At 37.9% G+C, this 23,644-nt stretch overlaps 1 protein-coding gene across 6 annotated transcripts in view; it reads left to right on the forward strand.

The window, feature by feature from the left end:
* Window positions 1-23,644, forward strand: part of ZNF568 (zinc finger protein 568) — a 131,487-nt gene that overhangs the window by 62,631 nt on the left and 45,212 nt on the right. The window contains exons 1-7 of one of the 6 annotated variants that reach the window (XM_013062734.2): window positions 3-130; window positions 998-1,063; window positions 2,667-2,800; window positions 4,229-4,505; window positions 5,976-6,034; window positions 11,016-11,142; window positions 11,411-11,506. In XM_013062734.2, the coding sequence (XP_012918188.1) occupies window positions 4,430-4,505; window positions 5,976-6,034; window positions 11,016-11,142; window positions 11,411-11,506 (358 nt within the window). In that variant the 5' untranslated portion in view covers window positions 3-130; window positions 998-1,063; window positions 2,667-2,800; window positions 4,229-4,429. Of the gene's footprint in view, window positions 1-2; window positions 1,064-2,666; window positions 2,801-4,228; window positions 4,506-5,975; window positions 6,035-11,015; window positions 11,143-11,410; window positions 11,507-23,644 lie in introns of those variants that run through there. The other 5 variants (XM_013062735.2, XM_013062731.2, XM_013062732.2 and 2 more) reach the window with 5 other exon arrangements.

Raw genomic sequence — 23,644 nt, forward strand, 5'->3', positions numbered from 1 at the left:
ACCGCGTCCCAGCAGCGGGGCATGGGGGAGGGGCTTGAGTTGTCTGGGCTGCACCGCGGAGCGGCTGACGGGGCGGAGCCTCTGAGGAGGCCCAACGAGTCTGGAGTGGCCGCCTTGCAAAGTGTCCCGGGTGGGAATACGCTCCTGGAGAGTGGTTGGAATTGTTGGACCGAGAAACTGTGGTGGGAGTCAGTGTGTGTGTGACTGCAGTAATGTGTGTAATTGCGTGTGTGACAAATTGTGATGGGATGTGTGATTGCGGTGTGTTGTGTTATGGTAATACTTGGTTGCGTGTGATTGTATAGTGTTTGGTTGTCGTGAAAGGTCTGTGGGTAGGTGTTTGTAGTATGTGTTGCGGTTCTTGTCTTGAGTTGACTTCTGTATAGTGTTTGTCATACTTGATAACTGCATGGGAAAAGATCTGTGTAAAATTCTGTGTTTGGTTTTAAGTCGTCCTCCCTGCCCTTTGGCCACCCCCTTAGTCTCCTTTGCTTCCTTATTTTACCCCTGGAAGTTCTTGGTTCTCTTCTGTCGTTTTCCAGTTTTCCTGATTTTTTCCAGAGTCGGTATCTCAACATCATATGACCCGCATCTTTTATCATATGTATTACTTAGCTATTGCCAGAATAGTAATGCTGCCTAACAAACCACCCCTAAATCAGTGGCATATAACAGCAAGCATTTATTCTCATGTTCACCTGTTTCCTGGTTCTCTGTTCAGCCTGTTTAGGCTGGGGCTGAGTAGCTAGACTGCAGGGTGGTTAGATCTGCTTCTCCACATGGGTTCTTTCTGCTGCTCACACCAAGAGGACAGTGCCAGGACCTGTTCTCATCATGGATCAACAGAGCACAAGACAGACTGTACAGTCTTAAAAACCTCTACTCCTCAGTATGCTGTTAGTTCTCTTGTCCAAAAATATTCCTTTTCAGGTCTTATTATTGTATTATCCAGGAATTTCATTTTCCATCCCCTTCTTTTTATGATTTTATACTTCAGGTCTCTGGTAAAGAGTATATTGCTGGGTTTTTTATCCTTTATCCTGCTTGAATGTTATTTTAGTAGGTGAGTTTAATTTATTTACATTTATTGGGATTGCTGATACAAATTTGTTTTCTATTTACTTGTGGCTTTTTTATCGTGTAGATTTAGCTTATTCCCCTTTCTTTCTCCACTGCTTTAGTTTCTGTTGTTTTCCTTGAATTTTTAACATGCGTACTTAACAAAACCCCACCTTAAAAATCTGAAACACTTGAACTCTAAACTATCCACCTATTTCTGTGGTATTCTTGTCTAATATATTATTTTCCTCTGATTTTAAATTCCCCAAATTAGTAGAATTCATTTGTTAGATGAGTATATATGCATCTTTTGTACATAAATGTGCATATTTGTCTTTTTATACCTATGTGTATATATGTATATATATTTTTTATTGTGATAAAATAGAGATTACATAACACGGAAGATAAAATTTACCATCTTAATATCTGCACCCCCATTTTCATTGCAACATTATTTACAATAGTCAAAATAGGGAAACATTCATCAATAGATGAATGGATAAAGAAAATGTGGTATATACATATAATAGAATATTAGTCAAAGAAGGAATGCCTGCCATTTGTGACAGCATGGATGAACCTGAAGAACATTATGCTATGTGAAATAAGCTAGTCAAAGAACAAATACTACATGATTCAATTTGTATGATATATCTAAAATAAACTCAAGAAGCACAAAAATGCAATAATGGTTGCCAGAGCCTAGGAGTAGAGGGAAATGGGGAATTATTTTTCCATGGGTACAAAGTTTACATTATGTAAACTTTGTTGTACAGTTCTAGAGATCTGTACAACACAACCTGTATTAATAATACAGTATTATGCACTTTTTTAAGAGTATATATGTTGTGTTAATTGTTCTTACCACAGAAACAAAACACAAAAGAACACGAAATTTTTGGAGGTGATGGATATGTTTAGTACCTTGGTTATGGAATCGGTATCATGAATATATACATATGTTCAAACTCATCAGGATATATACATTAAATGTGTGTGATTTTTTTGTACCCTAATTATATCTCGATAAAGCTAAAAACACAAAAACATTTAACATTTTAATTACTTGTAAGTGTAGAGTTCAATGTCATTACATTCATATTGCTGTACCACTGTCATTACCACCTGTCCATAGAACTCTTTCCATCTTGCAAAACAGAAACTTTGTACCCATTAAACAGTAACTCCCCATTCCTTGGATCTTCTAGTCCCAGCAACTTCCATTCTATTTTCCTTCTATAGGAATTTGACTACTCTACATACCTCATATGAGTTGGATCATGCAGTGTTGTTTTTTTTGTGATTGGTTTATTTAACTTCGCATAAGGTCTTCAAGGTTCATCCATGTTAACCCATGTCAGAATTTCCTTCCTTTTTTAGGCTAAATAATGTTCCATTATATGTATATACCACATTTTGTTTATCTATTCATCTGTCAGTGCATACTTGGGTTGCTTCTACCTTTTGACAGTTGCAGATAATGCTGCTGTGAACATGGGTGTACAGATTTGTTCAAGTCCCTGCTTTCAGTTCTTTTGGGTATGTACCCAGAAGTGGAATTTTTGGATCATATGGTAATTCTGTTTTTCGTTTTTTGACTGCAGTACTGTTTTTCATAGTGGCTACACCATTTGAATCAACATATTTTTTGAGCACCTACCATCAGTGACCAAGAGAGATTTAAGAAATCCCTGTTTTCATGGAGTTTGTATGAGGGGCTACACAGACAATATATATGGTAAATAAATTATGTAATTTGTTTATGATAATTCCCACAGAGGGAAAAAATGGAACTTGTGGAAGGATATTGGGAATATCTCAAAATTTATTACAATTGAATGTTTCTGTTTTATTCTGTTCTATCATACAGTGCAAGAATTAGTCTCTCTCAAAAAAATAAAATTAGTCTACTCTCATATAATTATTTTTTACCTAGTAAAGGCTCAAAGCAGATGAAAAATTATTATTTCTTAACTTAACCATTTTATTCATCCAGTAACATTGTGATGTGAGTATAATTCTCATTTCAGATGAAGAGTATGGGAATTCTAAATTGTGCGTGTCTTTTACCTCAATTGCCAAAGTAAATAGGAAACAGAATAGCTCCAACTCTCTTTTACTCCAAACCTAAGGATATTGTAAATATGAATCTTCTTTGACTCAATTTTGTATCTGTGACTGCACTGGGTCTACACCTTTCTGCTCACAGAAGATATTTGAAGAGCAGATATTATGTGAACATCACTGTTGTGTTTACCTTGTTTCTAAAGTCTTGATGTTTTCTTGAATGCCTGGTTCAACCTAGGTTGCTGAGTCTGAGTTTTTTTTTTTTTTTAAGATTTTATTTGTCAGAGAGAGAACGAGCGAGAGTGAGCATAGGCAGACAGAGTGGAAGGCAGAGTCAGAGGGAGAAGCAGGCTCCCTGCAGAGCAAGGAGCCCGATGTGGGACTCGATCCCAGGACGCTGGGATCATGACCTGAGCCGAAGGCAGCTGCTCAACCAACTGAGCCACCCAGGCGTCCCGAGTCTTTGAGTTTTCCTCTAAATTCTTGCTGTCTTTGTATCCAGCATCTCTGGGCAGTGACCCCAGAGAATGTGAATTACAAGCAAGGAAGCTAATTGGGCCTGTATTAATTATCTACTATTGTGTAACAAATTACCTCAAAATTCAATGGTTTAAACAACAATAAACATTTATTATCTCTCACTCTGTGGGGGTGGGGAACAACTTAGCTGGATACTCTGGATCATATATTTCATGAAGTTGCAGTCAAGATGTTAACAAAGCTACAGTCATTGGAAGGCTAGATGGCTGGAGAATTTGCCTCCTAGATGGCTGGCAAGTTAGTTTTGACTGCTGGCAGGAGCATCTCCCCAGGCCTGGCTGAATGTCTTCATCGTATGGTGGCCGACTTCCTTCAATGTTCATGATTCAAAAATATGCAATACAGAAACCACCATGTCTTTCATGACCTAACTTTGGAAGTCACACACTGTCAGTTTTTGCAGTATCCTGTTGGTTAAACAGGACAACTCTATTCAGTGTGCAAAGGGTATACAAAAAAAAAACCGTGAATACCATAAGGCAGTGATTATTGGAAGCCATCTTGGTTACCATAGGGATCTAGTGAGGAAACATCAAGTAAATTGAATTTATATCATAAGCCCACAGGTCCTGCCTCCACGGAGATAAGATAGATCTGCGGTGTGAGTAAAAAGCCTGGAGAGCAGGTGTCCATCATGGAAGGAGAACTTCTGACCTGAGAACTCTCCTGGAGGCTGGGGAAGCCTGAGATAGAGCAGACCCTAGAATTGTTGGATCTACAGTTTACCTTAACCTTTCTGCCCTTAGTGGGCAAGGCCTGAATGACATCTCAGCCTTCAGAGATCAGCAAAAGCTGTGTGACGATGGAGCGTTTAACCCAGATGATGGAAAGGAGAGGTAAGGTGGCTCAAAGATGGGAAAAGTTTAGGAGAGAGAAGCTGTACATTTAGGGGTTAGAAAATTCAGTACCCCTACCAAGAAAGTTCACATGGGTGTTGACTGCGGGTAGACATTTGTTTTTTTATTTATTCACTTGACTATTGTTTGAAATTTCTGTTTTTCTTACATTTAGATTTTTTAAAAGGGTTATTAAGTATATAACCATAAACAAAATCTCCTACTCTATTCTTCCTCATCCCCTGATCCCACTCCCCAGAGGCAACCATTTTGGTATTCAGCTCCACTTCCCTGAATATCCCCATACTGCTCATTCATGCTTGATTTTTCCTGCTGACTTTTTTGACAATGGAGATAAGGATTTATCTCTGTTTTCTACCTAACCTCTTTCTTGTCTCCCTCACCCCACCGTTCCCCAACCCACCTTCTTGCCCTTCTTTCTAATATGGTGTTTTATTAGAGGTTGAAAGTTGACTAAATGTCAGGATCTGTATCTTTGGGGGGGGGGGTGGCGCTAGAAAGTTTCCCTAGCAAGAAATCCTAGATTTTGCTTGAGAAGTATTAGCCAGAACTGCTTTTGGAAGGCAAACACAGTAGGAAGTAGGGGACTGGGAGGGACATACTTCATCTTTGAGGATTACAACTTTCACTTAATTCCCTTATTTTCTCTACATGGTTCCAACCCCTTACATTCAGTTCCTATCCCACACTCCTGCCTGCAGAAGTATTTAGAGCCTCCATTCGTAAGCCTTTCAAGGGTTCTGCAGAACCATGGTTCCCCCCACTTCCCCCACCCTCACTTAAGCTTCAGGTTTCTCTAGTTAAATTAGATAACAGCCATCTGTCTAATCTCTAGCTTCCAAAATTTTGTTGACATCTCTTATCTGCTGAAGTCTTCTATATTCTCTATGAGACTCAGCTTCCTTTGTTCCTTTCATTTTGGTTGGGTTTGGGAGAGAGAAGTAAATGCAAATATTCATTCTTACATTTTTTACCTGAAGGCCCTGAATTTTTTAGATCAAAAAATAGTTACTCAAAAATGTCATTAGAATCATGACTGCATTTTATTCCATCATATAAGTGGTTTACCATGCCTAAACCTGTACTTGATTAAAGTTTTTTCCATTTTTTTTATAGTGCTTCATAAACTATATTATTCTTAATCTTTGTGGTATTTATTATTATGTATTTGAGATAAACTTTCTATTAAGAATAAAATACCAGGATCCTAGGGAAAGCTTATATTGTCAGTAGATTCATTGGGCACCCTATACTTAGTCCTCCAGAAATTCCCATAAAAGACATTAGACTTTTATGTACATTTCAGCATCTCTATTGCCTGATGGTGGTTAGCATTTCTCAGTGCTCTAAGGATCATTTAGATAATATTATAGTCACCTGGTACTGACGATTTCTATATGCCTTTGTCTGGAGCTCTGAAATAAATCTGTTTTATTTCTCTTCCCTCAGCTTGGCATCCTCAGGACTCTGCCCTTTTGGAGGAAGAAGAGAATATGACCAGGTCTCTTGTACGTTTTAAGCATATTTATTTGTTTCCTGCATTATTTTGCAATGCAGTTGCAGTGGGTTACCTTAACCTACCAGTAAATTGGAAAAGCTAAATTGATGAAAATTAAGGTGAGGAAAAATAGAGTAGCAGAAGCAGGTGAAATTTGGGATATGGCTATGCAGGAACAGGTCCAAACAAAGTTCTTATGTTGATTTCAATTTGAATGTCAAAGCAAACTGGAACACAAAGTTTATTCCATAATTTATACTGTTTATGAGGGGAAAACTAATAATTAAGGAAAGAGAAAACTTCTCAAAGATTTTTTTTTTTTTTAAATAATCATTATACCCAACATGGGGCTCAAACTTAATAATCCCAAGGTCAAGAATTGCATGCTGTACCAACTGAGCCAGCCAGGTGCCCCTGGAAAGAGAAAGCTTCTCATTGGCACCTAGGTCAAAAAGAAATCCTGAAATAATTTCATAATTCTTATAAGTTTAAGCTCAGATTTAAAAAAAAAAAAAAAAAGTCTGCCCTGGCCAAAGATTAAAAACTAAAATTATCTGGAAGAGTAAATGGAAGATGTCTTTCAAATGAGCCTGCATATATATTTTCTTCAGTTGAGATTTTAGTCCTTTTTCTGCTTGAAATTAGGAAATTTTTAAAATGCTTTCTTTAGGGCACCTGGGTGGCTCAGTCATTGAGCGTCTGCCTTCGGCTCAGGTCATGATCCCAGGGTCCTGGGATCAAGCCCAACATTGGGCTACCTGCTCGGTGGGAAGCCTGCTTTCCCTCTCCCACTCTCCCTGTTTGTGTTCCCTCTCTCTCTCTGTCTCTCTCTGTCAAGTAAATAAATAAAATCTTAAAAAAAAAAAAAAAAAGAAGGCCTTCTTTAGCATTAAGATTTATATAGATACCTTTTCCTAATCTGCCACTTTTATGTTGACATGTATCTTTTGTTCTATAGACACTTTAAATTTGGATAGTTACATTTAGCTTATGATTCATATATGCATACAATTAGAATTTAGTCAACATTAACATACAGCATCAGTATTTAATTGTCCTTTTCATAAGTGGCCAATCATGGTTTTTTCTAAGACATTTTTCATGTTAGGTTATAGAGATAGTCTATTTTCAAAACTTTTTCATATTTTGTCTTTAGTCCAATTGGAATTTAATGTAGTAATGGATTTTAGGTAGGAATGAACTGATGATTCTATCACTAGAATTATTTGTACATGTAGAAGACCATTTGTTCCAACACTATTGTTAAATAGATATTTCTTTTGTGATGCCACATTTATCATGTGCATGCTTAATTGTTTCTAGGCTCTTTATTCTGTTCCTTTAGTCTATTTGTCTATATCTATACCAGTACTGTACTCCGTGTGTGTATGTGTGTGTGTGTTTACAATGTTTTAATCACTGTACCTTTAAAATAACCCTGTTGCTTAGGCAAGGATTTCCCCACTTCCGCCACACACAACTTGTTCCTAGTCTTTCAGAAATTTCTTAGCTAGCTTGGGACCCCCTAAATTTCTTTTTGAATTTTAGAATCAATTTATCTGGTTCTAAAGGAATATAAATTCTGTTCAGATTTTAACTGGTATTGCAAAGAATTTATAGACTAATTAGAGAAGAATTGAGTGAAATTTTTTTCTTGATGTTTCAAGTTAAGGGAATCTATTAATACAATTCATCATATTAAAGAAAAAAGATAATCAGCTTCAAAGAGCTGCTAATTTTTTAAAGAATCAGAACTTCAGATTTTAAAAGAATCTCTTTAATAGGAGTAAACATGTTTACTAGGGAAAATGAGATGCATTCCCACCAAAGTCAGAAACGCAATCAGATTGCCAATACTACTGTATTTATTTACTATAATTCTGTCTGCCTAGGCATACAACAAAGAGAGAAAAATGGGAGATAAAAATTGGGAAGGTGCGGGGCGCCTGGGTGGCTCAGTGGGTTAAGCCACTGCCTTCGGCTCAGGTCATGATCTCAGGGTCCTGGGATCGAGTCCCACATCGGGCTCTCTGCTCAGCAGGGTGCCTGCTTCCTCCTCTCTCTCTGCCTGCCTCTCTGCCTACTTGTGATCTCTCTCTGTCAAATAAATAAAATCTTTAAAAAAAAAAAAATTGGGAAGGTGCATGCAAAATTATGATAGCTAGATAATATAGTTATAAATGTGGACAGCTGAAGAGAAATAATGACTGAATCCCATATGGATTTTTTAAACAAAATTTATTTACACAAAATTAATTTATACAAAAACCAATAGCATTCTCTATATAAACCACAATCAGCTGAAAAATAAAATGGAAGATGGTAAGAGAAGACTTGAAACCATAAAGAAAAAAATTATTTGATGTGTATGAGAGGAAAAAAAACTTCTATAATATTGATGTGGCCTGAAAGAGGATTTAAGTACATTTTTAAAACATCCTTTTTGGATAGGATCTATCATTATTCAACCAATATAACTTCTTTTTTTTTTTTAAGATTTTATTTATTTATTTGACAGAGATTACATGTAGGCAGAGAGGCAGGCAGAGAGAGGGGGAGAGAGAGAGGAGGAAGCAGGCTCCCTGCCAAACAGAGAGCCCAATGTGGGACTCGATCCCAGGACCCTGAGATCATGACCTGAGCCGAAGGCAGAGGCTTAACCCACTGAGCCACCCAGGCGCCCTATAACTTCTTTTTAAGTTAATCTTCAGACTTACCTGAATAAAGATTCTGAATATTTTGGGGCACCTGGGTGGCTCAGTTATTTAGGTTTTGACTCAGGTCATTATCTCAGGGTCCTGAGAGCAACCCCAGCAACTCACTCAGTAGTGGAGAGTCTGCTTGAGAGTCTCTCCCATTCCTTTTCCCTCTGCCCCTCCTCCCATTCACACTCTCTCTGTCTCTCTCTCAAATAAATAAATAAATCTTTAAAAAAAAGGATTCTAAGTATTTTTCTTAGAGTAAGGCAAGTCTATTCAAGCTGAGTCTAGAATATATTTGAAAAATAAGAATATAAAATATCCAAGAAAAAAATGAAAAAAGTGTGTCATATTCCAAATTTTTAGGGGCATATTTAATATTTATATATCTTTAAGAAAAAATCCTTTTTTAGAAAAAGTTGCCAGTCATCATATATACTGCATAACTGACATGTAATTGCCTTTATGCTCTTACTATAAACATTACTAAAGAAAAAAAAGATTTGTCCTGTTAAGAGTCACACGCTCTACCAACTGAGCCAGCCAGGTGCCCCTCCTTACTTTGTAAGTGGATAATAGTAGCCACTGCATAACCTTTTCAGGTTATTTTAGTAGTTAATATACCTAAAGAAATTATCACACTACCTAGTATATAATAATTACTCAATAGATGAGAGTGATGGTAATGATGATGGTAGTAATGATCATAGATCATAAAGACAGTGCCTCAGAAACAAAAATTACAGGGGCGCCTGCATGCCTCAGTCAGTTAAGGTCTGACTTTGGCTCAAGTTATGATCCCAGGGCCCTGGGATGGAGCCCCATGTCGGCTCCCTGCTCAGTAGGAAGTCTGCTTCTCCTTCTGCCCCTCCTCCAGCTCATGTGCACACATGCGCTCTCTCTTTAATAAATAAATAAAATCTTCAAAAAAAAAAAAAAAGAAACACTAATTGCAATCAAGTGTTTGGGGATTTTCATTTGTATTTCCCATTTTGTTTATCTTATCAGTACTGTTTCTTGAATAAATTCTCCCAAATGTGGGATATATGGGTGCTTTTTTATCTTAGAGCCTTTACAGATAAATATTTTTTCCTTACTTCCTAACATGAATATTGAAGTTTTTAAGTGGGGGGAAGAGTTGGATGTGATGTGATCAAGTAACGTTCTTTTCCAGAAATTTATTAGTTTCTTGGCTTTTGTTACATTGCTGTTATGGTTTTAATTGTCATCCTCTGTAAATAAAACAAATAAGAAACAAAAACCTGAGTCCCTTTCCCTGATGCCTAACTATTGATTCTGTCCTTGGACCTTTATCCACTATGTATGTTCTCTACAATTATTCCTATCCTTTAGCCGTGGATTCAGCTCTCAATTTTAGGTTGATAGCTAATTCTCATCTTTCTTTATACCTCTTAACTACGTAGTGGACATTTCCATCCAGAAGTTCTATAGGAATTTCAAATTTTGCGTGTTCAGATTTTCCTTTTCTTCAGATTTTTTTTTTCTTTTATTCATGACAGACAGAGAGAGGTAGAGGCAGAGGGATAAGCAGGCTTCCCACGGAACAGGGAGCCTGATGCAGAACTCAATCCCAGGACTAGGATCATGACCAGAGCCGAAGGCAGATGCTCAACCAACTGAGCCACCAAGGCACCCAGGATATTCAGATTTTCATACCTCTCCTCATTCCTCCTGCCTTATTTCTCTTCCATCCCCATTTTCTCCATGCTCCCTTTCTCACTGGCTCACATTTTCATTTGGACAGGTTCTGAGACAGTTACCTGTGAGTCATGTCTAACTCTTTCACTTCCATCACAGACCAGTACAGATCAGTGACCACTATGTTTAGTTTTCCTGCCTAATAGATGATGAATGTTTAAGTTTGCTAACTCAATAATCAACATCTTTTTTTTTTAAGATTTTATTTATTTATTTGACAGAGAGAGATCACAAGTAGGCAGAGAGAGAGGAGGAAGCAGGCTCCCTGACGAGCAGAAAGCCCAATGTGGGGCTCGATCCCAGGACACCGGGATCATGACCCGAGCCGAAGGCAGAGGCTTTAACCCACTGAGCCACCCAGGCACCCCACAATAATCAACATCTTACAGGATAATTCTATTATGGTTTGTTTTCTCTCACACTGTAAAATAAGGTTAGGTAAATATGCAGACTTCCTATACAGTTTGTAATGAACTCTGATCCCTGAGTTCATGATGTACATGAGTTATTACATACTTTCACCACTGCATTGAAGTTTGATAACTTCATATTAATTAGGATTGGTTTTTACAGGAAACAGTGACATTTAAGGATGTTGCTGTGGACCTCACCCAGGAGGAATGGCAACAAATGAAACCTGCTCAGAGGAACTTGTATCGGGATGTAATGCTAGAGAACTATAGCAACCTAGTCACAGTGGGTAAGGGTAGTTTTATAATTTTTCATGGAATTCTTTTTCATTTTCGAAGTATATGAAGACTTTTAACTTGCCAGGTGAATTTACCCTTCCTTGACTTCACATGATTATGTGTACTCCTCTTCAGGGTAAAGCTTGATTACTTTGTCTCACTTTTGAAATTCCTTTGTCCTCATCCTTCATAGGCCCTCAAGCCCCTAAGACTCAGCCCAAGGTATGGATGGTGGTCCCCAGCATTAACATCCAAGTCTTTTGCTGTTTCCTGTAATAGGTTATCAAGTCACCAAACCAGATGTGATCTTCAAGTTGGAGCACGAAGAGGAACCATGGGTGGTAGAGGAGGAAATGCTTGGAAGGCACTGTCCAGGTGAATAAGTAGAAAGGCAGCTCTGAGTGAGAAAGCCACATAACAGTAGTTCATGTGGTTGATACCATTTTACATTTTCCAAGATTTTCTTAAAGGCCCTAGTATTCTAGGGTGACAAATAGTATAAATGGATTGGATTCCTGTGACGTTTCTAGATATATTTCCAGATTCCACTTCCTATACTGGAGTTATCTTCCTTTTCCAGATTTTAAAGGATTGGTAATCCCAGCTGAATTCAGGATGCCAGCCTTCTCTAACTCATTTATGACCTTACTTTCAAGATTATTTTCTTTCACTATGATCTTTCTTTTTCCTTAGTGCTCATAGTTTTAGTTTTATTTCCTTATGCATTCAGTATTTCACAGATGTGTATTATTTTATTTTTTTTAATATTTTATTTATTTATTTGACAGAGATCACAAGTAGGCAGAGAGGCAGGCAGAGAGAGAGAGGAGGAAGCAGGCTCCCTGAGGAGCAGAGAGCCCGATGCGGGACTCAATCCCAGAACCCTGGGATCATGACCTGAGCCAAAGGCAGAGGCTTTAACCCACTGAGCTACCCAGGCGCCCCCCCCCTTTTAAAGTTTTTTATTTATTTATTTGAGAGGGAGCATGAGAGGGGAGAAAATCAGAGGGAGAAGGCTACTCCCCATGGAGCTGGGAGCCCAATATGGGACTCGATCCCGGGACTCCTGGATCATGACCTCAGCTGAAGTCAGTTGCTTAACCAACTGAGCCACCCAGGGCCCAGAAGTGTAGTATTTTAAAAGTATATTTGTTTCACACTTAGATTTGATTCAGTTTCTTTCCATTTTGAAAAGCTATAAACATGTATTCTGTAACAGTACTCACAGTTTCCATTGTACTTCACAACCCTCACATCCCATCTTCACAACCCTCTAATCTAAGTTTCTGGATTAGAAATTGGTGCCCTATTCCTACTTATTCCCACCTTTCATTACATTAATTTTTTTTAATGTAAATATGCGCCCTTCAGGGCACCTGAGTGGCTCAGTTTGTTAACTGACTCGTTAACTGAGCATCTGACTCTTAATTTTGGCTCTGGCCATTATCTCAGGATCATGAGATCAAGCCCTGTGTTGGGTTCATGCTGGGTGTGGAGATTGCTTGAGATTCTTTCTCTCCCTTTCCCTCTGCTCGTCCTCCACCTACTTGCTCACTCTCTCTTAAAAAATATATAGATAGATAGATATAGATATAGATATAGATATAGATATAGATATGTACACACACACACACACATTTGGTTAAAGAACATAAATAATCCAAAAGATACATTAAAAAATAAGTTTCTTACATTAAAAGTAAGTCTCTGCCTTATCCTTGACACCAAATCCCTTTCTTTCCCAGTTGCATACACTTCTTTCTCAGAGTTATGCTGGCTCTTTTTGATTAGTATTATTTTACCATATGAATTTTAAACAGTTTTATTTATTTATTTGACAGAGAGATCACAAGTAGGCAAAGAGGTAGGCAGAGAGAGTCGGGGAAGCAGGCTCCCTGTTGAGCAGAGAGCCTGATGCGGGCTCAATCCCAGGACTCTGAGATAATGACCTGAGCTGAAGTCAGAGGCTTAACCCACTGAGCCACCCAGGTACCCCTACCATATGAATTCTAGATACAACTCTCTATTTCCAGAGAAAAACCTATTGGACTTTTTATTGGGAATGTATTAGATACATAAATTAACTTTTGGAATTTTTTTTTTACAGAGATCACAAGTAGGCAGAGAGGCAGGCAGAGAGAGAGGGAGAAGCAGGCTCCCCATTGAGCAGAGAGCCCAATGTGGGGCTCAATCCCAGGACCCTAGGATCATGACCTGGGCTGAAGGCAGAGGCTTTAACCCACTGAGCCACCCAGGTGCCCCAACTTTTGGAAATTTGACATCTTTAGAATGTTGAGATTTTTCTATTAAAGAACTTGCTCTGTCTTCTTTCAAATCTACTTTGTATCCTTCAGAAATGCTTTCCAAGTTTTCCCTTTATAGCTTTTGTATATTTCTGAAGTTTATACCTAAGTATTAGATAAGAGAAAAAAAAATCAGTACTGTACTTGCTGTTTCTGCTTTCAGCACTGTGCTTTCTGTCATTGGAAAGGAATCTATAAAGTCATCTTTATTTTAAGATAAAATTGTATCCCTGAAAAACACAAGAGAATCAACTGAAAAAGTATAACAAACAGTAAAAGAATCCAGTGAGATGGTAAGATACTAAGTTAACAAATAAAAATCAGCAGGTTTCATATATACTTCAACAACCAAGTAGAAGATATAAAGGAGGGGCGCCTGGGTGGCTCAGTGGGTTAAATAAAGCCTCTGCCTTCGGCTCAGGTCACGATCCTAGGGTCCTGGGATCGAGCCCCACATCGGGCTGTCTGCTCCATGGAGAGCCTGCTTCCTCCTCTCTCTCTCTGCCTGCCTCTCTGCCTACTTGTGATCTTGTGATCTCTGTCTGTCAAATAAATAAATAAAATCTTAAAAAAAAAAAAAAAGAAGATATAAAGGAAAGAAAACCACATTTATAGTTGTAACAATAAAGATAAAATACTATTTGGAGCATGAACATATAACTCCCTACAAAACAAAGTCCTGTCCTCATGGAACTTACAAATTTAGTGGGAACTAAAGTCCCTCAGTTTTTGCATGTAAGAAAATACATTTTTTTTCTTACTCTTTATTTTTTGACTGTGTATAAAATTCTTAAGTCATACTTTTTTTCTAGACTGCTTTCTTTGTAGACAATACTCTGAAAACTTTAGATAATCCTCTAGTGTCTCCTGGCTTTGAATATTGCTTGGAGACTTCTGAAATCTGATTGGTTCCCCTCATAGGTGACTTGATTTGTTTGCCTTGGATGCCCATAGGTTTTTTTTTTCTTTAAAACTTTAGGAAGTTTGAGTCCTATTGATCAAATGATTATCAGTTTTTCATTTTGATTTGTATATTCATGTTTTTTGGTTCTAGTTAGCATTATTGCATAGAGCTTATGCAGATTCCTTTTATAATCACCACTATTTATCTTTAAATGAGGTTACTTCTTGCTGGACCAACTATTTATAAAAGAGTGTTGAAAATTGGCCAGAAAAATGCTCTGAGTGAATAGGAAGCCCTTGTCACTCATATCAACCTACTTTAGCATTAAGAGTTTTGTATTGAGAATTGGTTTGCCCTTTACTTCTTCCAAATCAGACATTATCAGTTGCATGCCTCCTCCAGCGTGAAGTGTCCCTTCTACTCTCCTATGCCAGCAGACTGCTTATGTAAGAATCATGGCATCTTCTTATTTAGCCCTGTCTTCCCTACCATTTGACAGGGTCAGATGAAGGCTATCATGTTCCTGCCACCAGTGTCCACACATCTAGATCCCACTGTTGCAAAAAATAACTAGTTCATTCTGCCCACAGAGTGTGCCTTCTATTTTGGGGAAACTCTGTTCACTGTGTTTTCTGTCGAGATAAGAAAGAACAGCCACTGTCTCTTGAGTTTCTTTCCTACCTGGTCCAATTTATCCTCTGTTCTTTATTTTCTAGAATTGGCATTTAGCAATCTTTTAGTTCAAGATACATTGTCTTTTTCTTTTCTTCTTCACTTTTGCAGAGAGAGAGGAGAGGAGACAGTGATGTTAAATTTCACCATATTGAAATGGGAAGTTCTCAATGCTATATTTGATCACGTGGCTCTCCCTTCTTGGAAATATCTTTCTTTTTGCCCTGCCTAAAGGATTCTGATATCTCCTTAGTTCCTGTTTATTGTTTATTTCCTTTTTTTTAAATTTTTTATTTTTTATAAACATATATTTTTATCCCCAGGGGTACAGGTCTGTGAATCACCAGGTTTACACACTTCATAGCACTCACCAAAGCACATACCCTCCCCAATGTCCATAATCCCACCCCCTTCTTCCAAACCCCCTCCCACCAGCAACCCTCAGTTTGTTTTGTGAGATTAAGAGCCACTTATGGTTTGTCTCCCTCCCAATCCCATCTTGTTTCATTTATTCTTCTCCTACCCACTTAAGCCCCCATGTTGCATCACCACTTCCTCATATCAGGGAGATCATATGATCGTTGTCTGTTCCTTTAGGAAATGTCTTTTATATTACTTCTTTTTTCGGCCCTCAGGACATTATCCAGAGTCATTATAAATTACATATAGATCCTTTATCCTTTCTGTACCTTCATGACATAGGTGTGTTCATGTCTTTTTAAATCAGTATTTAACTACAGAAACATTTAATGTCTCTAATATTGTGAAACGCTTCACATCTTTGCCTTTAATGATGAGGGTTTTTACCTTTTCTAGCTCTGTTGTTATTTTGGAGCTCAGTTTCTAACAAATGGCCCCCAACACTGGGGCACCTGGGTGGCTCAGTGGGTTAAGCCTCTGCCTTTGGCTCAGGTCATGACCTCAGGGTCCTGAGATTGAGCCCCCCATTGGGCTCTCTGTTCAGCAGGGAGTCTGCTTCCCCCTCTCTCTATCTGCCTGGCTCTCTGCCTACTTATGATCTCTGTCTGTCAAATAAATAAATAAAATCTTTTTTTACAAAAATGGTCCCCAACACTTCTAGCCATTATAGATCTGCCTTCGTCTTTGAGCTAACTTTCTAGTTTATATCTACCAGAGTGATTTGGAGTCTTAAAATCTACTGATTATATATATTTTCATACTTGATTTCTGAGGTTTAATCTACCAAAGAAAGACTATCTTATTCTTCATGTAATGATTCATAAATTGGTTGGTGTAGAGCTATATTTGGAGAAATTTTTCTTACTGCTTTTGTTGTTTTAAAATATTTATTCGGGGGGCGCCTGGGTAGCTCAGTGGGTTAAAGCCTCTGCCTTCGGCTCAGGTCATGATCCCAGGATCCTGGGATCAAGCCCCGCATCGGTCTGTCTGCTCAGCAGGGAGCCTGCTTTCTCCTTTCTCTCTCTGCCTGCCTCTCTGCCTACTTGTGATTTCTGTCTGTCAAATAAAAAAATAAAAATCTTTTAAAATAAATAAATAAAATATTTATTTGGAGTTCCTGGGTAGCTCAGTTTGTTGAGTGTCCCACTCTTGATTTCAGGTCAGGTCATGAGATTGAGCCCTGCCTGGGACTCACGCTCAGCAGGGAGTCTACTTGTGATTCCATCTCCCTCTGCCCCTCCTCCTGCTTCTGTGCTCACTCACTCTCTCAAATAAATTAAATAAATCTTTAAAACAGTGGCACCTAGGTGGCTCAGTCATTAAGCATCTGCCTTCGACTCAGGTTATGATCCCAGGGTCCTGGGATCGAGCCGCACATTGGGCTCCCTGCTCAGTGGGAAGCCTACTTTTCCCTCTCCCACTCCCTCTGCTTATATTCCGTCTCTCACTGTCTCTCGGTGTCAAATAAATAAATAAAATCTTAAATAATAAGTAAATCTTTAAAATATAAATAAATAAATAAAATATTTATTTGAAGACCTTCCAAGTAAATGTAGAGGATTTCAGGTCAGAATAAAAAGACAGGGCAGAGCCACATAAGATATTGTTGAAATCTTAAATTGCACGTGAAGCATTTATTTAGCAAATGAGGGACTCAGGCAGAAAATACCTTAAAAGTTTTAAGAGAATGGCTATAGAAGGAGGAATCAGATTGAGGAAGTTTATGAAAAAAATGTTTAAGCAACCTTGACATTAAAGCTGTTTTCTTGTAAGATTTGTAGATTCTTAGACTTATTTTTAAAAATGAGAAGAATGAGGGTACCTGGGTGGCTTAGTTGGTTAAGTGTCCAACTTTTTTTTTTTTTAAGATTTTATTTATTTATTTATTTGACAGAGAGAAATCACAAGTTGGCAGAGAGGCAGGCAGAGAGAGAAGGGGAAGCAGGCTCCCCACTGAGCCGAAGGCAGAGGCTTAACCCACTGAGCCACCCAAGTGCCCCAAGGGTCCAACTCTTGATTCCACCTCAGGTCATGATCTCAGGGTCCTAAGATAGAGCGCCACATTGAGCCCCTTGATGGGCTTATGCTGGGCGTAGAACCATAGATTCGCTCCCTTTCCCTCACCCCCACTCACACACACACACACTCTAAAAAAAAAAATAAAAAAAATAAAAATGAGAAAACCATAACATTAAAATAAAAGCAAAACATAAAAGTTTAGAGAGTAAAATTAGCATGACATGTTCATGGGGTAAAATTTGAAGCATAGCCTGAATTGGAAAAGGGGAGACCTTAAGGAATTAGTGAAATGGAGGCTGGATTATCTAGTGTAGAGAGCCAGAGAAGTCTGAACTTTGCCAACCTTCATGCCCTCTTTTGTATTTTTAAATTTTGTTGGTAATTAGTTCAATTTTTTCCCTTTTTTATTTTTTAAAAAGATTTTTTCCCTTTTTTAATCACTGAACTATAGCTGTAATTTTACCTTATATATGGTGACAGATTACAACAGTAGTTCATAGGCCAGGACGTGGAAGATAACTGAATATAAAGATTAAAAAATATCTAATTATCTGAATTCTAAGTTTCCCACAGTTGAATCTAGAGAATCCATTATAGAGCTAATAACATAGAAAAGAATATTATTTTGGGTAACAGTATGTCCTCCACGAAGAAAGAATAAAAGCAAAACACAGCAGGATTTGCTGGTAAGGACAGTTTCAGCATCGAGAAATGAACACAGGATAAAATGATAGTACCTGCTGTTAGCACAATGCAGCGCATCAGATATTGAACAAAGATGACTTGCCTGTGATCTTTTCATTGGATATTTACTTATATGCCTTGTTCTTTAAACATATATGAGAATGACTTGCAATTAAATTGAAAGTTGAAGCTGTCTCCATCATTATTACCAGTTTGGGGCTGGATTCAGTTTGGATAGCCTAAGCTTCAAGTGTTTTTATATAGAAATAAAAGAATTAAAACTTTACGAAAATTGGTATACTTGTCATCAGCAGATTAGATAAGTGCTAAATTTCCTAGGATCATATGGCAGTTAATCTACGCAAAAGTAATGAGAACTTGGGTTATAATTTGCTTCTATGTTACCGTTATTATTTTCTTTTTGTATTATTTCTTTCCTTTTTAATATATATTTTTAATTTTTCTCAAAGTAATACATGTACTTCTTTTTTTAAGATTTTATTTATTCGACAGACAGAGATCACAAGTAGGCAGAGAGGCAGTCAGAGAGAGGAGGAAGCAGGCTCCCTGCTGAGCAGAGAGCCCGATGCGGGGCTTGATCCCAGGATCCTGGGATCATGACCTGAACTGAAGGCAGAGGCTTTAACCCACTGAACCACTCAGGCACCCCAATACATGTACTTCTTAAAAACAGAAATACAAGGCTTATGATAGTCCCTTCATCTGACCTCATGTTTCACCTCATTTAGGCAATTTTTTTTTTTAATAAATGTGTTGGTGGAATAATACTGTGATATTTTTTTTTTAAGATTTTATTTATTTGACAGAGTGAGAGAGATCATCAGTAGGCAGACAGGCAGGCGGGGGTGTGGGGAGCAGGCTCCCCGTCAAGCAGAGAACCTGTTGCGGGGCTCGATCCCAGGACCCCAAGATCATGACCTGAGCCAAAGGCAGAGGCTTAACTCACTGAGCCACCCAGGCGCCCCCATTTAGGCCATTATTTTCATTTCAACTTACTTAGCTATTTCTTTTAGTATTGATCTTTGTTTCTAAATACGTACTTTAAGAATTTTATTGTAGTCATTTTCAGACATTCAAAAATAGAGTATAAGGAATCCTCATGGTATTCATTACTTAGCTTCAGCAGTGATCAACATTTTGCCAGACTGGTTTATCTGTCTTCCCCAGTTTTGTTTTAGTTTTGTTTGCTGAACTATTTTACATTTCACCTTTAAATACCATTGTATGTATCTCTGACAGGTGAAATTATTTAAATATTTACAATATTATTATCACACCTAATAACATTAATAATAGTTTCTTATATCATCTGATATTTAGTCTCTGTTCCTAGTTCCTCAGCTGTCTCAGTAATTTATTTTTATAGTTGGATTATTTGATTCAGGATCTAAATAAAGATTAGCGCATTGCATTTGGTTGATACATCTCTTAGGTCTTTTCTAATTCATAAGTGTTTCTCCTCCCCCTTCCTCCCAACCCTTTTTTCCCCACATATTTTATTTGTGTAGAATCCAGGTCATTTGTCTTTTAGAACAAGGGTCAGCAATTTTTCTCTTTAGAAGGCCAAATAATAAATAGGCTTGAGGGCCAGATAAGGTCTCAGTCTCATGTTCTCTTTCTCAACAACCCTTTAAGAATGTAAAAAACATGGGGTGCTGGATCGAGACCCAGCTGGGGCTCCACACTAAGCATGGAGTCTGCTTGAGATTCTCTCCTCTCCCTCTGCCCCTCCCCTTGCTCTCACTCTGTTTCTCTCTCAAAGTAAATAAATAAAATCTTTTTTAAAATTGATGAATAGATGGGGCGCCTGGGTGGCTCAGTGGGTTAAAGCCTCTGCCTTCAGCTCAGGTCATGATCTCAGAGTCCTGGGATCAAGCTCCACATCAGGCTCTCTGCTCAGTAGGGAGCCTGCTTCCTCCTCTCTCTCTGCCTGCCTCTCTGCCTAGTTGTGGTCTCTTTCAAATAAATAAATAAAATATTTTTAAAAAATTGATGAGTAGATTCATGTATTATGAATCAGAATCCATCTGTTTTAAAGATTCTTATTAACTTTTCATTTAAGGCTTTTAGCAGCCATTGGTAATCTTTGGCTAGATCCAATATTTTATTAGAGGTTCCTTCTGCTTTTATTAGCTGAAATTCTCCCATAAAAAAGAACTCAACGGGTGCCTGACTGGCTCCATCAGTGGAGTGTGCAACTCTTGATTTGGGGGTTGTGAGTTCAAGTCCCACACTGGATGTAGAGATTACATAAACAAACAAACAAAAACAACAACAACAACAAAAACTTAAAAAAAAAAAAAAAAAGACCGGGACACCTGGGTGGCTCAGTTGGGCAGCTGCCTTCGGCTCAGGTCATGATCCCAGCATCCTGGGACTGAGTCCCACATCCGGCTCCTTGCTCAGCAGGAAGCCTGCTTCTCCCTCTGCCTCTGCCTGCCACTCTGTCTGCCTCTGCTCACTCTCTCTGACCAAAAAAAAAAAAAAAAGACCTTTGTCAGTAACTGTTTGATTACTCTGAAATATAGTTTTTGCAGGGCAAGAAAGAAAAATACTTGACTCCTTTCCTTCAAAAACATTTTTTTTCAAGTAGTCTCCATTCCCAGCATGGAGCCCAACATGAGGCTTAAACTCACAATCCTGAGATCAAAACCTGAGCTGAGACCAAGAGTCAGACACTTAACTGACTGAGCCACCCAGGCACCCCCCTTCAAAACCTTTGAGAATGATTGGTGTCCTAGCATTCTCCAGTTTGCCAAGTTAAATCATTATAAATTTATATAATGAGCATCAAAATAAATATTATTCAGCACATATAAATGATATATATGGAAAACATTTAAAAATATGCTTATGTATTTATAAAATATATAAATTATGTTTTAGATATATTTTATATGTGTTATTTATTAATAAGTCTATATTATTAACAATACAGTATTTATTTTAATGTTCAAATTGTCATATCATTAACCAGAGGATTCTTTAGCTAATTTTATAAATTTCCTGCTCCAGACATAAAATAGCTATTTCTCTAGAAACTCCTGCTTCCTTTAGTGGGAAATTATTTGGAGACCACAATCTGGACACAATAGTTACTCATTAGTACTAGGTTGTCATTGCTTATAGAGCTTGTAAGTGGACAAAGCTAGGAGAATACACTTTTTAGAAAGAAAAATATGTAGTTATATTGATATGTCCAATTCAAATTAAAGAGTGTAGGGGTTGTTACTTACCTTTTTTGTTTTGTTTTTATATCATTTATACTGAAAATCCTGGCTCCTTACTGCATTAAAATATTTATTTGCTTAGTACATATATATTTCTCAACCTTGGCATTGCTGACATTTTGGTTCAGATAATTCTTTCCTGTAGGGCACTATCCTGTGCATTGTAGGATCTTTATATAAGGTGTAGAATGTTTAGCAGCCTCTATGGCTTCTATTTTATTTGGTGCTGGGAGCACCAATCCCCTTTCTCCCCACTTCATTGAGTTGTAACAGCCAAAAATGTCTCCAGATCTTTCAGACATTGCCAAATATCCCTTGTGGGCCCAAACTGATGTTTCTCTCTCTCTCTCTCAATATATATATATATATATATATATATATATATATATATATTCAGTTAGTTAGCTAGTTAGTTCCAAATTAGCAATAATACCAATTTTACTAATAATGAGAAAGTCTACTGGAGTGCCTGAGTGGCACAGTCAGTTAAGAAGCCCACTCTTGGGGCGCCTGGGTGGCTCAATGGGTTAAGCCGCTGCCTTGGGCTCAGGTCATGATCTCAGGGTCCTGGGATCGAGTCCCGCATCGGGCTCTCTGCTCAGCAGGGAGCCTGCTTCCTCCTCTCTCTCTCTGCCTGCCTCTCTGCCTACTTGTGATCTCTGTCAAATAAATAAATAAAATCTTTAAAAAAAAAAAAAAAAGAAGAAGAAGAAGAAGCCCACTCTTGGTTTCAGCTCAGTTGTTGATCTCAGGGTTGTGAGATGGAGCCCCGTGTGGGCTCTGTTCTCAGTGTAGAGTCTGGCTTGAGATTCTCTCTTCTTCTCCCTTTGCCCCTCCCCTGCGCACATGAGCACTCTTCTCTCTCTCTAAAATAAATATATAAATCGGGGGTCGGGTGGGGGGAAGACTGCTAGATGTAATTTAAGGTGTCTTTGGTTGTATTTTTTTCTCCTTTAGGATATAGTCAAATTACTGTGTTTGAAGTCACTTGAATGATTATGGTCCTAACTTCATATGTAGATTTACCAATTTCTATTTGTTTTCAATTTTTAAGAGTTATTTTGGGGTTTTTTTCCCTCTTTTTTTGATTTAACTTTTTTTGCTATGTAAAACACTTAAATGATTCCAGTATAAAACAAGTCAAAGATGTCATGCTTCCACTCAGGATATATAAGTGGAAAAAATCAATGTGTAGAGCAGCATTTAGGATATGCTTCCTTTTTTATAATGAGTGGGAGAGGCATATGTGTATGGATGTATATATGCATATATATATATATATATATATATACACACACACATATACATATATATTTAATATATGTACTTTAAAAGAGTATGAGACTAACCCCAAAATTAATAAAAATGCTTACGTGTCAGGCAGTGGAAGAGGAATCATTGTTTCAGGGATAGGATGGAAGCTATTCTCTGAATATGCTGCTGATTGGCAATTCCTAATTATCATCAACTTGATATTAATGAAAGATGAGGTTTAGTACTCCTACACCACCACTTTCCCTTTCCTTTTTCTCTGGATATAGATGTATCACAATTTGTGGCCAAATTGGCTTTCACTGTTTACTTTGTTCTTTTGATTGACATACTGTTATACTGAGCCAAGAAATGACTATTAATTACATATCCTTATATAGATTTTTGTCATTCCTGGAGTTACTACTTGCCTAATTTTTCTGTTTGCTTTGTTTTCTATATGTGTTTAATTTTAATGAGACTCAAGTCTTTGTTTAAATAGGGAATTCATCAGTGTTACTAGTTTTCCTCATTTTGATGAATGAAAGGATAAAAAAGAAATTCTAAAAATCTAACAAATTTTTGATGCTCTTTTAGTAGAACCTAGGAGTTTTTTTGTGGAGCTGCAAATGCCAGTTCTAGAGTTCCAGCTTTGTGGGTCTTTTGTTTTTAATCTTCTCATCTCCTATCTGGAGGTAAATGCCAACATTCATGAGGGGCAAGCAGTAGAAAGCTTACCACTCAATATGACGAGTTTACGTAATCCCTAGTGCTTTTTTTTTTTTTTTAAGATTTTATTTATTTATTTGACAGAGAGATCACAAGTAGGCAGAGCAGCAGGCAGAGGGGGAAGCAGGCTCCCCGCTGAGCAGGGATCCTGGTGTGGGGCTCCATCCCAGGACCCTGAGATCATGACCTAGGCTGAAGACAGAGGCTTAACCCACTAAGCCACCCACCCAGGTGCCCCCGTAATTCCTAGTTTTTTAGTATGAGCCTCCCTTTACATCTG

The sequence above is a fragment of the Mustela putorius genome, unplaced genomic scaffold (assembly GCF_011764305.1).
Source record: "Mustela putorius furo isolate JIRA1106 unplaced genomic scaffold, ASM1176430v1.1 tig00000174_pilon_pilon_pilon, whole genome shotgun sequence".
Lineage (NCBI taxonomy): Eukaryota > Metazoa > Chordata > Mammalia > Carnivora > Mustelidae > Mustela > Mustela putorius.